This window comes from Micromys minutus (genome assembly GCF_963924665.1).
Source record: "Micromys minutus genome assembly, chromosome: 11".
Lineage (NCBI taxonomy): Eukaryota > Metazoa > Chordata > Mammalia > Rodentia > Muridae > Micromys > Micromys minutus.
In genome coordinates this window covers 15,147,915-15,164,220 of record NC_137980.1, presented here as the reverse complement: position 1 = coordinate 15,164,220, position 16,306 = coordinate 15,147,915, and the positions used below count along the sequence as shown (strand labels likewise).

The window sequence follows — 16,306 nt, the reverse complement described above, 5'->3', positions numbered from 1 at the left end:
TATTTACTATGTATAAGGATTTTCTAATCCTTATTGAATTCTCACAATAAGTGAGAATGAGTTTCATGTACACATACCCTACCACCATCACTTACTTGTCTGACTCATAAAGCTAACAGAGGTTAGTGCCAAGATTCACGCTGGGTTCTAGAGCGCACACCATCCACTAAGCATGAGTGGCCATGGTCCTTAGCAGTCACCTATCTCGATTCAGTAGAGTAAGTGATGTAATCCCCATGTTCAGGTGTATGGGAACTCTGGGGTTAAGCATCTTCCTCAGTCACAGAAAAAGATTACTTCTGTCTGACCTGGAAATGTATATGCTTTTGTTCTGTGCTTTAATTTAATCTATTGTTTGTTATGTATTTGTGAGTTAGAAGGAGAAGAGGAGTTTGAAGAGATGGAGGGAGGAGGGAGATGCAAAAGAGAGACAGAGACAGAAATGGAGGGAAGGATGAAGGGAATAAGAAAGAGAAGGGTCACAGACTGTTAAAGAATAAGGTATTAGAGTCAAAAGCTGGGTCTCTCCTTCCACAGAGGTTCCAGGGATCAGTTTTATGCTACCAGGCTCACAGCACATGGTTTTACACCAGGCTCACAGCACATGGTTTTATACCAGGCTCACAGCACATGGTTTTACACCAGGCTCACAGCACATGGTTTTACACCAGGCTCACAGCACAAGGTTTTACACCAGGCTCACAGCACATGGTTTTACACCAGGCTCACAACACAAGGTTTTACACCAGGCTCACAGCACATGGTTTTACACCAGGCTCACAGCACGTGGTTTTACACCAGGCTCACAGCACGTGGTTTTACACCAGGCTCACAGCACATGGTTTTACACCAGGCTCACAGCACATGGTTTTACACCAGGCTCACAGCACAAGGTTTTACACCAGGCTCACAGCACAAGGTTTTACACCAGGCTTACAGCACATGGTTTTACATCAGGCTCACAGCACGTGGTTTTACACCAGGCTCACAGCACCAGGTTTTACACCAGGCTCACAGCACAAGGTTTTACACCAGGCTTACAGCACAAGGATTTACACTGAGCCATCTTGCACTCTCATCTCATTCTGTTTTAGTTTGGAGTGTTGGGATCCAACCTAGAGTCAGGTATAAAGCAATCTCCTCTATCACTACACTACATTTCCATCCCAACGCTGAAGTGCTTGGAACTAATGGAATTCCTCAAAAAACAAGAACAAAAAACTAAACAAAGGTTTTGATCATATACTATCATCAGATATTCCATTTAAACTTGCTCATTCAAACAAAACAGAAGCATTACATTATCACAAATGTAGGGAAGAGGAGGAATTGCTTTTGCTACTTTTCTCTTGGCTCCTACACAGTAAGTTAATAAACTTCAAATAATTGAAAAGATAAATTAGGAATGTATCTCAAATGCTGATCAAATTAAGATATTCTTTATTATTTTTATATCAGCATTGTTTCAAGTATAATTACTTTTTCTATATTTGTTTGATGAAAACAAATGTTTAAAGACTTCTATTACAAAGAAGAAATTAGCTTGTCATTTACAATCAATTAAACACAGTATTAAGTCAACTGAAGAAACAGTAAATAAATACAATGTAATCTGTTACCCACTCCGACTCATTGACATTTTGTGTATCCACTCACTGAAGGTGCTGTTTGTTGCATCTTTTGGTAACAGCAAAATCACTCATCCAAACACACACTGGCACATAACTTTAAATGGGTTTATGCTTAAAGGAGTCGCTGGAGCAGAAGAGCATTTGACAAACAGATTCAACACAGTTCAACAAAGATCACCCCAAATTACCCCAAACGGCTACAGGTACTGAAGAGCGGACCTTGGCTCAGTCCGCAGTGAAGGTTTATCTGTGAGGAAAGCACCTAGCAGAACTCTCCTAATGAAAATAAAGATGAACCTTTATACTCAGTGAGGCTTAGCAAATAGTTAGAGATAAGGACATTTTAAGATCAAAAAGAACAAACAATGTGCTTTGTGTTTTACAGTGTTTTATATTCTTAATGTTTTGATTTTAAGCTGTTATTATTGCTATGTAGAGCATGCACAAGCTAAAGCAGACATGGGGGTACAGAGGACCAGGATGTTGGGTCTCTCCTGCCACCTTGTGAGTTCTGGGGAGAGAAGTCAGGCTGTAAAGAACACAAGCACCTCACTCATCTCAGTTATCCAATGTTTGCAATGCTTCGACTAGAGATTCTATTTCCCCAGAACCAGCCAATTCTTCAGAGAAACTAAGGGCCTAGTGGGGAGCACACCTATGATATCACAGTAGCCACACCAATATCAAGCCAGTCTCTTTATCTGGCCTCATACTGCAGAAATATATTCCTTTGTCTTCACCTCCTCAACAGAAATGGAGAGCCAATGAAGTTGTTCAAATTAGCCAATCCTACACCATTGCTCTTCCACTTTTCCCATGAAATCCCAATTCAAAGTCTAGCTTAGACTCCCTTTGCTCTTTCTGCCTCTTAACTACTTCCTTCAGGCTTTCCCAGGGGCTCTACATGATGTGTCACACCTAGTTTCAAGGACATGAGTATAGTTTTTGGTTTTTGTCTCAGCCTATCCTGGCCCAAGGAGCCCTTCCAAGCCTCTAGGTGGTCAAACTTGTCTTCCTATTACCTGCATAAAAGAACACGGACAAACCACAGGTTGATCATCTTGTGCTTTCATTCTTGTATTGTTGGTTATGTAACAGTTATGTGGGTAATACTGACACTATGACATAAAGTGAGCTAGGCTCACACATAAGAGCAGACCATGACACCCACCTGTGAAGGGGTACTGGTCAGTTCCATCTTCTCCTGCGACTTCTCCTTTGCAAGCCGAGCAGCTTCTTTAAATTCCTGAAACTTTTCTGCAAACTGAACACATACAGACTATATATATTAACCAAGTAGCAGTATACCCAGACCCCATATATATCCAGACCCCATATATACTCAGACCCCATATATACCCAGACCCCATGTTTCCTTCATTTTTTGAACTGAGTCTTACATAAACAGCACAGCCTCCCAACAAATAAAGCTTGTATTATAAAAAGATGGGAAAAGAAGCCAAAGCTCCAAAACTTGTATGGAAGCACTGTGATAAGTCTTGTTCAAAACATCACCACATGAAGAAGTTGAAATTTGGTAAGCAGGTTTATCTAGGTTTATTTGTTATTAAGACACAATTTCTTGAGACTCACATGAGTGGTAGAGTCACAGGACAGGAATATGCTAAGTTCATCTTAATTACTAAAAACATACTCAACATAATTATCTACTTATATATCAAAATAGTAAGAAAAGGTTTTAATTATTAATAAAAGTAAATGCTTATATAAGTCAAAGTTATATTACATATCATTATATTTAGTATTATCACCAACAACTAAAAAATATTAGCAAAACTTTCTAAACAGCCAATTCAGAAAGCAATAACATAAAGTTTAAAAAAGAATAACATAAAAGGTTGTTGAGATGAAAAATATACATGAAATGCTAATTCTTAGAAACCCATAGGGACACCACTGTCACATACAGTTTAGGATATGGAAGCTATTCTATCATATTCAGAGGTAATTAAGTAGGCTACAAAATAAACCTCAAAACTCAAATTCTCCATGTAACTTGAAGCACCTGTTGGGATTGGTAATAATAATGTGAACTATATCACAATATTCAACATTCAATCAAAACTAAAAAAAATGCTAGGGGTCACAACTAGTAATAATTGTCTAAAAGTATACTCTACCTTGAAGAAAAAAAAAGCCATAGACAGACAGGCAGACTCATTCACTCACTCACTCACTCAACTCAAACAAAAGGAGGCAAGATGAGACTGTATGATCAACAGGTCTTAACTCACTAATCTGTAACTATACTTGTTAGCTATCCAGCAACTTGGAAACATATAATTAAGGATTTAATTTATTGTCAAAATTACTTAAGCCTAAGAAGAATTTCATAAAAGATTGTTTTAGAAACCAACTTATACTTTAGCTCTTTGTTGTACAAATCATAAAATTCATGTAGTAGAAACTACTAAAATTTCTCTCTGTTAGCAGACAACCCACAGGAAGTTCTAAAAGTGAGTAGTGTCTAATGTATTAAACATGTAACTTCCCAAGGAGATCAATTCTGGAAGGGTAACATTTATCTGCATTGCTACACTGGGGAATTTTAATCTAATACACCTATACCACAGCCCAAAAACATCCAGAAAGACTTGCTAAGCACAGTCAAACCATACAACACTCACACTATAAACATCTTACATGGTTTAGCAATTACAAAGACTATAGTTAAAACAGCTTTAAATTTTGAGTTTTAAACTTTAATTTATATTGAAAACATTCATGTAAATGAATGTTTACAATAAAAACTAAATAATAGATAATAAATCAAGTCACTATTCACAAAATTCTAAGACATTTAAAAATGGCGTAAAGGATCTGAACGAATTTCTATAATAAATAAGCTTACAGTTTAATGTGCATGTGAACTGTGTCTACCTACAAGTCTATTACCTTTTGCTGGAATCCTGTTTATACCAAACCTCATGTAAGCATCTAAAGTGAAGGAAGATCCTTTAACAAAACAGCTAACAGAAGTTTTATCATAAACCTTTCCATTTTGTATGCAAACCTAATGGACAAAGTGAGTGTCCTCATCTTAATCATCTATCGCCTTATGACTGTTTCTCTTTCCTGTCACTTTCTCCTCTTTCTAGTCTTTCTATGTAGTAGCCACAAGAACCCAAGGTGCTCCTGATTCAACCATGGAATGGCTTTATTTACCGGCAGGACAACTGCTTTATTTCCAGTATTAGCCTGGAAATGCTCTGCATTTTATGTCTTTCTGGCCATCGTAATTCATTTGATCAACATCCAAGAAATTCTTCTAGATACCTACTGAATTTCTCTCTGCATGGCAGACATTTCTGAGGCTTTACATTCAGGCAAATCACAAAGGAACAAATGACAACAAAAAATCCAACTGAAATATATTTTATGTCAATTTTAAAAAATATGGAAGTTGGATGGTTACATATCTTGCAGACCATTTGCAACTGAAGGGTACTATTTTTTGAGCAAAACCCCTTCTGACAGAGTTCTTATATTTTATCTCTTCCACACAGATAATTCAATACAAGAAGCCTTTTTAAACTAGTACTGACTGTTTTAATGTGCACAATAAGTCTTCATGAAAAATTATGGACAATTGATATTTTGAGCTTAGCATTGTTTACATTTTTATATAACATTTAATATAACATAAAGTCACTATACTTCTCAGAATATTAAACAAATTTCTCTTATATTTTGTATTCTCCACTTCCTATTTATATTTAGGACACACAAGTTAGAGATGAAGGTTTCCACAAAAATCTACTGAAATAACTTACTTTTGAAAGATGGTGCTCAGAGGAGAATCCCAGTCCATAAACAGTGTTTGCCCGGCTATCAGCCCATTGGCCAAACTTCTGAGATGTTTTAGTAAATGTCATATTTGGAGTGATGGTGCTATTTATTATTGCCTGAAAAATAAAACAAACCAAAGTAGCCAACCAAAAATGAAGCAAATACGCATTTAAGTGCAAGAGCATTTCAGCTACATAAAAATAGGACCCCTTGGAACTTACAGAGTTAAATAAAGATAATCTGAGTGGCAGCAATGCAGAAATATATGACTTTAAAAACTATAAACACATTTAATGATCCAAAAAATTGTCAAAGGTGTGTGTGTGTGTGTGTGTGTGTGTGTGTGTGTGTGTGTGTGTGCGCGCGCGCCCGCACGTGTACGCGCGTCTGGTAGTGTGGCAATCAAACCCAAGACCTTGCATATCATAGTCAAGTGAGCCTTCAAACAGTTTTGATTGTGGTCAGCTTCTTCCTCTTGAATGATTAGGATCACTATTTATTAATTTTGGATGCTGTTCTCTAGAAACAAATAGACTTTAGTCTTAATATAATCTTTCAAAAATAAATGTATAAGGGACTGGAGAAATATCTTAGTGATTAAGAAAGCTGGCTACTCTTGTAGAAGATGTGGGTTCAGTGTGTAAACCTACACAGTAACTCAAACTGTCTGTAACTCCAGTTGCAGGGGATCTAGCCCCTTCTATTGGGCTCTCCAGGCAACAGGTCTGAGTGTGGCACACTGGCATACAGGCAGGCAAAACACCTACATACATAAAATAAAACTAAATAAAAAACAAAGTAGCATAATATATGAATGAATACAAGTAATTTTGATATTTTAAGATGTATAATATAGCTTTTTAAAAATACAATTTACATAAAATAAATTTTCACACATACAGGAAAAAAGGACTTAGAATCACTTAATTTTTTTCTACTATAGGAAAAAACAAACTACCAAGAAATATTTTCATTTCTTTTTTCATAAACTAACAGATTGGTAGAAATATCATTTCTCTTCCATATTATTTCTTAGAAAAACTAGCATTTCATGTGAATGATTAAAGATTAAGTCTGGAGATCATAGCATATTTCAAATATTACAGCTTATTATTAACTCAGGTTCTCTGCCAGTGCCAGAAAAAAGGATCATTTTTAGTTGGGTATTCTAGTGTCTCCTAAAATTAAGAAATATAATTCCATCAATAGCAAAAACATACATGTTGTCAAATTTAGAATTTGTCATCTAACACAGTAGTAAATATGAAATGAAAAATCACCATTTTATGAAAAAAATGCTTATCAAGTGAAAAACACCACAAACATAAAATATTTATGAACTATCAGGTATTGATGAACTTTCAACAAGGACATATGGACATATGTCCTACTGAAGAAAAGAAGGTGGTACAACAGAAACTGGCTCTCTCCTTTCTCACAGGAAATAGATGTGCTATATGAGAGCTTTATCTTTGTAAAAGTTTATGTATTTATAAACCATCCTCACCATTTGGTTCAACAGCTTCTACCCATACCATTTTGAGTATGTAAAGTATAGCTAACGATTATTTTGACTTGTGGAACAGTCATCAAATGAAACTAGGGGCTGAAGAAGCTGGTAAGGGGATTAAAGCATCTGTTGCTCTTGAGAAGGACCTGGGTTTGATCCTCGCACCCACACAGTAATTTTCAACCATCTGTAACTCCAGTGACAGGGGATCCGATGCTCTCCTCTGTCCTTTTCAGGAACCAAACGTGCACATGGTACACACACATACATGCAGGCAAACAAACAAAAAGATTAACTAGATAAAAGATTATAAACAAACAAGAAAGGATCAGGATCTCTGGTGCTGAGCACCTACTGGCTCCCAAGCACAATTCTGGAAACCTGAGACAACACAACAGTAAGAGAGGCAATGTGGTTGCAGAGTAAAGTTATGGGTAACAGAGGAAAGTCAGAGCATGCTAATAGTTGTGAAGTCCCTAACGGACATGACAGAGCAAGTAAATGAAGACCAGGATGCATTTGGTGGCCCTTCAGTGTTCTCCGAGAAATATTTAAGGAGGGACCCAAGAGTTAAGAAAGGTGAAAGGGGAGTTTTTGGCATCATACCCCAGTGACTCTATAAGGCGTGGTGATAGTACATTTACTAAGGAACAAGAAGGACTAACCAATGTGCTTGTGGACATTGGCGCTCATTTCAACCACTTCAAAATAAGTTTTTTGTGACTTGTTAAAGAGATCCATTCTAATCTAAACTCAAGACCTTTCCATGTTTCTCTATTGTTAGTCACTGAATCACTAAAAAAAAAAAAATTAAACTTATGCTTAAAATTTTTATTTCTTAGATATTTTGAATAGGACATAGTTAAGAATTTTTTTAACAGAAAAAAAATTTAGTGCCAGACAGAACTAAATAGTGAGAACCAATCACAAATAAAGAAAAAAAGAAAAAAGGACAAAAAAAAAAGAGACAACTTCACATGTTTATGTGTTACAGTTCAAGCGCACGCGCGCACACACACACACACACACACACACACACAAAAGGAATAAATAGACATTTTTTACTTAGGGTTTTCTGAGCTTTCTAACACAATGAAAAAACAAAGAGATGCATGTGAGGCAGTAGAAAAGACTTGAAAAAAATTAAATCCATTTAATTATTTCTAAGAAAATTCTCTTCCTAAACATGGACTCCTTCAATTGACCTGTATTTTCACCTTTTAAACCTCATCTAATAAGAACACATCATATTGGTACTTTGGTTCAGATGATACCACAGGTTACAGAAACTGAAAGTTCAAGGAGGGAAAGTAAGTTAGCAGTCTAAAGCCTGAGATGATATTTAATATCTGCTGTATTTCACTAACCAAACATTTATGAGCAGTTACTCTTCCTTAAATAACTTCACAGAAATTAACTATCATCATCTTAAGACTTTCCAGTCATTCACATAAAAGTGAGAAGAAAGATTAATTATTTGGATAACAATCCTTTTTCTGTGTGAAAAACAGATGCACATGAATTAAATACCTTTGCAAGGTCACATGGCTGGCAAACTAGAAGCAGCATGAATTCCAATGAGCTTTGGCTATGTGGTTCTACTCTGTTCCTAACTTCTGCATGGAACTGACAGAGGTAAGAAAGGCCTCACCTCCAACAACGACTGGAAAAGAGAAACTTCAGGATCTGATGTCTGGAATGTAAGTTAGCTAAGCAAAATTCACTGGTAATAAAATAGATTTCTCCCTCTGAACAGCACACTGTCCACCAAGCATGAAGTGTGTTCTGCTGATACTAACTTCTTTAATCCTTACAACTACTACACAAATGTGAGAGTAAGGATGCCCCGAAAGCATTATCTTCAAAACCGTTACAGTAATTGAGGAGTTGAGGGTGGAGCCAGCTGTACTTGATGGCTCTCCTAAAAGCAAAACTTTTAAGATTTCTGTCTTATACTTCTGTTACGTTAGTTTTCAAGTTGTTATGCTTCCTGATTTAGGGATTCTGAACTGCCTGCTAGCATACAGAAGTCGCTATGGTTAGTTATGCCTTAACTGTGCTCTCCTAAAGGATCTTTGCTATTGTTGCTTTGGATTTACTTACAACATTTTTATAAGTATTATGCCACACGTGTGCCTGGTGCTGGCAGAGATCAGCAAGGGGTGTCAGATCCTGGAGCTAGAGATTCTGTGTGGGCATTGGGGCCCAATCCCAGATCCCTAACCCCATGTCCCTGGATTTTATGATTTGAAGGGGAGATTATAGAACATTTAAATATGTGTGACCTAGAGGTAGGCAGCCATTGGGAATGTGCTCTAGGAGCGTGCAAGCAGGCCTGAACCCATTCAGCTCCAACAGCTCAAAATGTAATCACTTGCTAATCCATATGTTGGTTATCATTACCAAATCATACAGTGCTGCAGCCAAGAGGAGCATCAGGAAGCTAGAGCTATACCCTTTGATTGGTGAGCCTTCAAACTGTAAGCTAAATAAATGCCTTTCTAATAGCTAGTATTGTTCTTATCATGAACCGGTGATAATATAAAAATGTTCTTACTATTTAACATCAATATAAAACAGAGATACAAGAAATGTTCATTAAATAAACTAACCCATCATAAAGCTGAAGAATATGCCTCCTCATATAACTCAATATAATATGGGAGTTAGTTTCTACAAACAGCTTGAGAGGAAAATGCTGTTACTCTAAGAATAATCACTTTTTGTTTCCTAAAGTTAAGCTTCAAAAATTCTAGAAGAAATGTTTTATGAAAATAAAAATATGAATGAATCTGAAGTCCTATGTTGTACAAAGAGAGCAAGATTATTTGAAGTAAGTGTGGCTTACCTTTGAGCCATCTAAACTGATTATCCTATACACATTTCTTGTGCTGTCATAAAAATAAGACACAGTAACTGCATGCTTGCTGGTGGGGACCCAGTTCTTCTTTGTGTTCGGGTCAATCTGGAAGACATGAGCTCGAGTGCTGAAGATAGGTTGTTCCCTGAGGGAAGAAAGGAAAAGAGTAACTAAAAACAGTTTGACTTCATTAGACAAAGACATAAAACTGTAAAAGTGACTGCATTAATGAGAAACGCACATATATCTGCAAATAAAAGAACCTTCTTTCCAGTATGAAGTGTAAGTAGGCCAATATAAACTTTGTTAATACAATTACACCCGATTCTTGCTACTAGAGTTTTGTACACCGAGCTACCCACTAAAGTCATCAGTAATGCTGCAGGTTTTTTGCCAACTTGACACCACTAGAGTCACCTGAAGAGGAATGGGGATGGGGGTGTCCAGCCCAATGCTGGTCATGCCACCTTCAAACATGTGGTTCTGGATTGTACGAGAAAGCAAGCTGAGCAAGCCAGTAAGCCATGTTTATCATAAGCTCTGCCTCAGTTCCTGCCCTGGCTTTCCTGAATGACGGGCTGTGAGCTCTAAGCTGGTACACCACTTCTTCCCTCCCAAGGTACACCACTTCCTCCCAAGGCACACCACTTCCTCCCAAGGCACACCACTTCCTCCCAAGGTACACCACTTCCTCCCAAAGCACACCACTTCCTCCCAAGGCACACCATTTCCTCCCAAGGCACACCACTTCCTCCCAAAGCACACCACTTCCTCCACCAAGTTGCTTTTGGTTATTCTTTTATCACAGCAATAAAAAAAACCAAACTAAGAGTCAATTAAGGACTTGCGGCTTTTTAAAGTTTTTGTCAAGTACACAGAAGAACCTTGGGATGACTCACCTAGCACACACTTTCCACCTGAAGATGAACAAGACAATGCCTTCATCTTGTTTCAGCACTCAGACTACAAGCAGCTGTCTGTTTAGCCCCACAGTTTCTGCACTTCTGTGCCATTACAGATGCTTTCACTGCTTCAAACAGCCCCTCGGCATAATGCTGAAGTGTTTCTAAGTGCTATACACTCACGGGTGGAAAGTTAATGTGCCTTATGAAGGAAAATGTTAGAGAAGGTTGACTCAGGCAGTAAGTCATACTAGGACTGTCACGTGTTCAGTGTTAAAGCAGCAGTAATAATAAATGAAAGCACACATCAACTGGGCACACAACAACTGCTAGCATTTAGGAAGCAGAGACATGGGATCTCTAAGTTCAAGTCCAAACTGAGCTGCAAACATAATGAGACCATGTCTATAGATAGATTATTGATTAGATAGATAGATAGATAGATAGATGATAGATAGATTAGATAGACAGACATGAAATGTGAGAAATGTACATGAAACAATGTACTGACTGGTGTATAAAAATGTGATCAGAGGCTTATGGAAACACGATATAATAAATATTCCCTAGGAGCAAAGGTTCACAGTTTGCTATTTAAGTATTCCTAGGACCTTTGCTGATCCTGGGTGTTATGACTAGTTGGATATGCTACAGAATAGACTATAAAATTAAAGAAATCCTTCCGTTTGACCCTGCTGTAACATTTGCTTACCTCTCCATCACTCTGTAATAACGGAAAGGTTCCATTCAACATACTATCCTTTCCTGAAAAGTATATGGAGGGCCCACTCAAAACCATAGACGGCACTTTCTTAAATCACATAGGACCTAACAATGTACAACAGAGTTACAAGTAGAAAAACAAAATCTAATCAAAACTCAAAATAATATTACACGGTGGAAAGGTAGCAGAAGGCAACCTGCACGTAACAGGAGCACTGCAGTCCACACTTCAGGGTCTGAGTAAACAGGCTTTGGAAGCAACACTTACAAGGTTGTGTTTGCTGCCTGTGTTTCCTTATTCAAGCGAATCTCGTCCCTTTCACCTCACTGCGCCCCTTTCTTTTCTGAAGCAGCTCAAGATCCTAACAATTTTAACTTAACATCTTTTGAGAGAGAGAGGGTGGTCGGGGGAGCGGTCTTGCTATTGTAGCCCAGGCTAGTTCTGAACTCAAGATCCTCCTGCTCTGGCTTTCTGAGTGCTGAGATTAGTGGGTAAGCCACCATTCCTGGCTCAGAATGTTAACTGGGGATATTTAGTGTTTAAACCTAAATAAATCAAATTTTATTCTAAATAGTTTAAAGTAGGTTTTGAAGAGTAAGTTTCAGGGAAACAGAGTATAGAAAAAAGAAAAGCAAAACAAACCAAAAAAAAAAAAAAAAAAAAAAAAAAAAAGCAAATAGAACAGGGGTTTGTGGTAAAAATGGCTCTTCAGAGTAAGCCTCCTGGGTGTGACACCATATTGCCTGCGATCCACATTAGCACTTGGGCATAGGCATTACCATCCCTGCAGGTAATCTGCCTCTTCCCAGTTTTCTTTTTCTTTTTGTTTTTCTTAAATCTGGAAATAAAACTTGGCCCTCACTTTATTACAGCTTTTTTTTAAATTTAAAGGAGTAATACATTTGTGCCAGACCCTAAAAAGGTAACAAGCACAACTGCTCTTAGCTGGATTCCCCTCACAGAGACATGTCAGTCTAGCAAGGCAGTGCACCAAGAATTCTGCATAAGCTCTTATGCATCCTTCCTTTCTCCACCGCTAATCACTCCCTTGCACGGAAGCTGGCCTTACAGCATGCCTTATTCATCAAAACCTCAGCAGCCCTATTTTCTTTTTATCTTTTACTTAAAGCTACAGGTGAAACTATAGCTGATCGGATCACAGCCAGCTCCAGCTCACAGGGAAACTGAGTCACCTTTACTTTATGAGGCATATAAAGGGAGATGTGTCAATATGACTGAATCTTTGGTTGTTTACAGCTGACAGATAAAATTTATAGTTTGGTTGTTTATAGCTGACAGACAATATATTTCAAACACAATTACTTAAGTAAAGACTCTCCATATATTAACTTCTTCAGTAACACCTGCTAACTGGCAATCTCATGAGCAAATGACATTTGAAAATCAACTAAGTATATATACTGCTTTGCTCAATGTTCTGAATAAATGGCTCCCTAATCAAAGTTGAATTTAAGACACCTGTGATCAAGAACTAACCTATCAACGTCTGGATGACGAAGGCTGAAAAAATGAGAGTCACAAACACAAGAGAATCCGAGAACTAATGAGACCAGTAGAACATCTGATACAGCGTAAGAGCAAATTATTCAAAAATGCCTACTACGTGCCAATAACTGGGATAGAGGCTGGGGTGCAGCTCAGGATCTCTGCTCTTGAACACTTTGGTTTGGTGATGGGACACATACTTTAAAAATTAAACACACTTCGACATGATATATTATCTGAAAAATAGTAAAATGAAGCCTCTTGTGGAAAAACAAATGCTTGGGGAAAGTTTAAAACCAGTCAGGGCCTAGTAGGAAGAGGGCACGGTGTACTGTGTTCAGCAAGACCTGGAAAGGGCTGGAAGTAATTAAGAGACAGGGTTCAATTCCTAGCACTCACACAGCAGATCATAACCACCCATAAGTCAAGGTTCAGGGGACCTGACACCCTCCTCTGGTCCCCTAGGGTGCACTCAAACACATGATGCATTTACATACATGCGGGCAAAACAAGCATACACATTTTTTAAATTTAAATAAAATAAGAATTTTAGTTTAGTGAGTGAGATATAGGAATGAAGAATCAGAAACGCCTTCTTGAGGGTCTCCATGGGAAGCAACTGAAATCAGACAGAAAGTTTAAAAAGATAAAGTTGACAGCAATACGCTTGCCTATCAGGCACAAAATACATAACACTGTAGGTCTTAAAACTGTGGAGAGCTGGGGGAGGGGAGAGTGTGCTGTTGCTATGCAATGGATAACAGACAGGATGTTATTAAACACCTCTAATGTATACGATAGCAAAGTCTTATCTAGACCAAAATGTCAGTGGTATGATGGGAACCCTGATGAAGGAGGAACCCGAGTCTCCTGGGCTTCTATTTTGGGCAAATAAAGAGGCAACAGTGCTGTTAGGCAGCGTAGCAAATGAAAACCAGGACTTGAGACTGGAATGAAAGAAGAGAAGCAGAGCGTACTCTTGACCAAATTCCGTCGACTAAGACTTGGTGTGTAGACTTGTCAGGTCAGAAATTCAGCATGAGTTTCTGACTCAGACAAGGAGACCACGGGGAAGGCAGAGTTTGGGGAAATCATCAGATGTTATAACCACGCAGTGTAAAACACCCTGCATGTTAGTAAGTTTCTTTAGAGAAAAGCTGTAGAAGAAGCAGCAGAAAGGGTGTAATAATCAAATTATTATGTCTCGTCTTTACAAAGACTTAAAATGCATTTCAAACTGTCAAGCATCCAAGTGATAGACACAATGCCCTTTCTAATAAACTAGAGAGCAATTATTAGTAAAAGTTCATTTTACTTGCTTCACAATAATTCACAAAAATACTAACTGATTCAAATAGTGCTTTTCTATGTTTTATGGAACTATCTGAAAAGCAGGAGTTCCACTTTAAAATGTTTATTTCACTTCCAATTCTAAAGTATAAATATGTATGTTTGAATAGCAAAGACCCTAACCAGTTCTGCAAATAAGAAATTCATATAACTAAATAATCTAGTACATAGACAATTATTTTATCTCCAATCTCTTCTTCATGCTGGGCTTGTATATGTATCCAAACTATAAAAATCAAACCATAAGTTCTGAGATATGTATTATATTAGTGAAAACTGACCTTGATATTCAACATTAGTACTGGTGTTACTAATTATACTTATGTAGCAATGGTCACTGGAAAGATACGTATACAGAAAGACAAGACAAAATTGAGGGGTTGTTTAATAATGACTACACTATTTATGATTTAGTAGATACATGTTAAGTACACTTGAAGTAACCATTCTAAGAAACTTAGCATCAATCTCAAATTAAACAGTAGACAGGTTCACTAAGAAATGTTTTAAACAAGTTTAGAAAAGTAACCACACCCACACCCACACACACCCCCCCACACACACAGAGAGAGAGAGAGAGAGAGATAGAGAGAGAGAGAGAAAGAGATAGAGATAGAGAGAGAGAGAGAGAGAGAGAGAGAGAGAGAGAGAGAGAGAGAGATTCTCACACACACACACATACACAAAATATCAATCCTAGAGATTTTGCCTAGTATACTCTGTAACTTCTTTCACATCTATAAACAGTACAGCACATGGTTAAAAGCACTGTATTAAATAAGGACAGAACAGCTTACTGGTATGTTTTTCATTGGTTCACTAATTTATGAAATTGGTATGAAAATTTAAAAAATTCTATATATTGAGCTAAAGTTCTGATAAAGTACTATATTTAGTGTTAGATTCTAAAACTTTAAATACAGACATGGAAACCCGGAAGTGGATGATAGCTGAAGTGAGGAAGTTAAGAAAATAAAAATCTTGTTATAAAAATGAATCTTATTCAAATTCACTAGAGAGGACAAAGAATTATATCTATCTCTTAAACATCTGTGCAGTAAGAAACTGAGCACTTAACTTAACAAAAGATACTTTCTAGGAGATAATGACATTTTAGATTTAGGAAAAATGTTCACATTGATCGTTTAAATAGCCTTAACTTTAAAAAGAATCAACGCCAATCAATGCTGCTTAAGATGACTACTAAATTAAATTCTATACTTTTGCAAATATCAATAAAGCTTTGTTCCAAGGAAGTACAAAAGTACAGACCCTATAAATACAATCCAACTGAAGAGAAATGATGTTTTCCTAGTCTGCCTTTTCAGATATCTAAGTACTAATGGACACTTTAGCAAAGATATAAAGATCTTGACTTCAAATAACTCCCTTTCTACTTTATTTTCAAAAGACTTGGTTATTGAAACTACAGTTGGTAATACCTCCCAGTGAGGGTCTGACTGCTACAACACTGTTGGCTGACCATCCACTCATCAGCCTTCCTAGCTCCTCCTCAGCTAACCTCAGATACCTCACCTTCCTCTACAATCTCATTCTTGCCAGAACAGTCTTGGTCTATACATGGATCTCTGAAGCAATTCTGGTCAATGAAATAACTCAGAAGTGTGTTAGAGGCTTCCAGGGATATTCACCAAGACATAACACATAACACAGAATGTTGTCTTCAATACTGTTTGTTCATTAAAACCTTACCCAAAGAAGCCATCTTACCATCACTCAGGAGACAACTGAAGTAGAAGGAAGAATGTGGATTACTGCCACAATCTACCCAGTTGATCATCTATTAGAGATTTAACATCCGAAACTATTAACCAGAGCACCACAGCACTTAAAGCTATGTGAGGATAACCTCGGAAAGAAGTATTGGAATTTGTTAAGGCAGCTGCCTCTGGCCGTGCAGATGGAGGGCATGGGACAGAGATTCCTAATTCTTCTAACTGCTACTGAAATGTTTTACCCTTGCAGAAGTATTACAGTATCTTTTAAAATGTC

At 37.4% G+C, this 16,306-nt stretch overlaps 1 protein-coding gene across 2 annotated transcripts in view; it reads right to left on the bottom strand.

Moving 5' to 3' along the window:
- The window catches only part of HOMER1 (homer scaffold protein 1), a 102,211-nt gene that overhangs the window by 56,098 nt on the left and 29,807 nt on the right, over positions 1–16,306 (bottom strand). For both annotated transcript variants that reach the window (XM_080925735.1, XM_080925734.1), the window contains exons 2-4: positions 9,800–9,956; positions 5,426–5,557; positions 2,803–2,895 (exon numbers count right to left, since the gene is read on the bottom strand). In XM_080925735.1, coding sequence (XP_080781861.1) covers positions 2,803–2,895; positions 5,426–5,557; positions 9,800–9,956 — 382 coding nt within the window. The remainder of the gene's footprint in view (positions 1–2,802; positions 2,896–5,425; positions 5,558–9,799; positions 9,957–16,306) is intronic.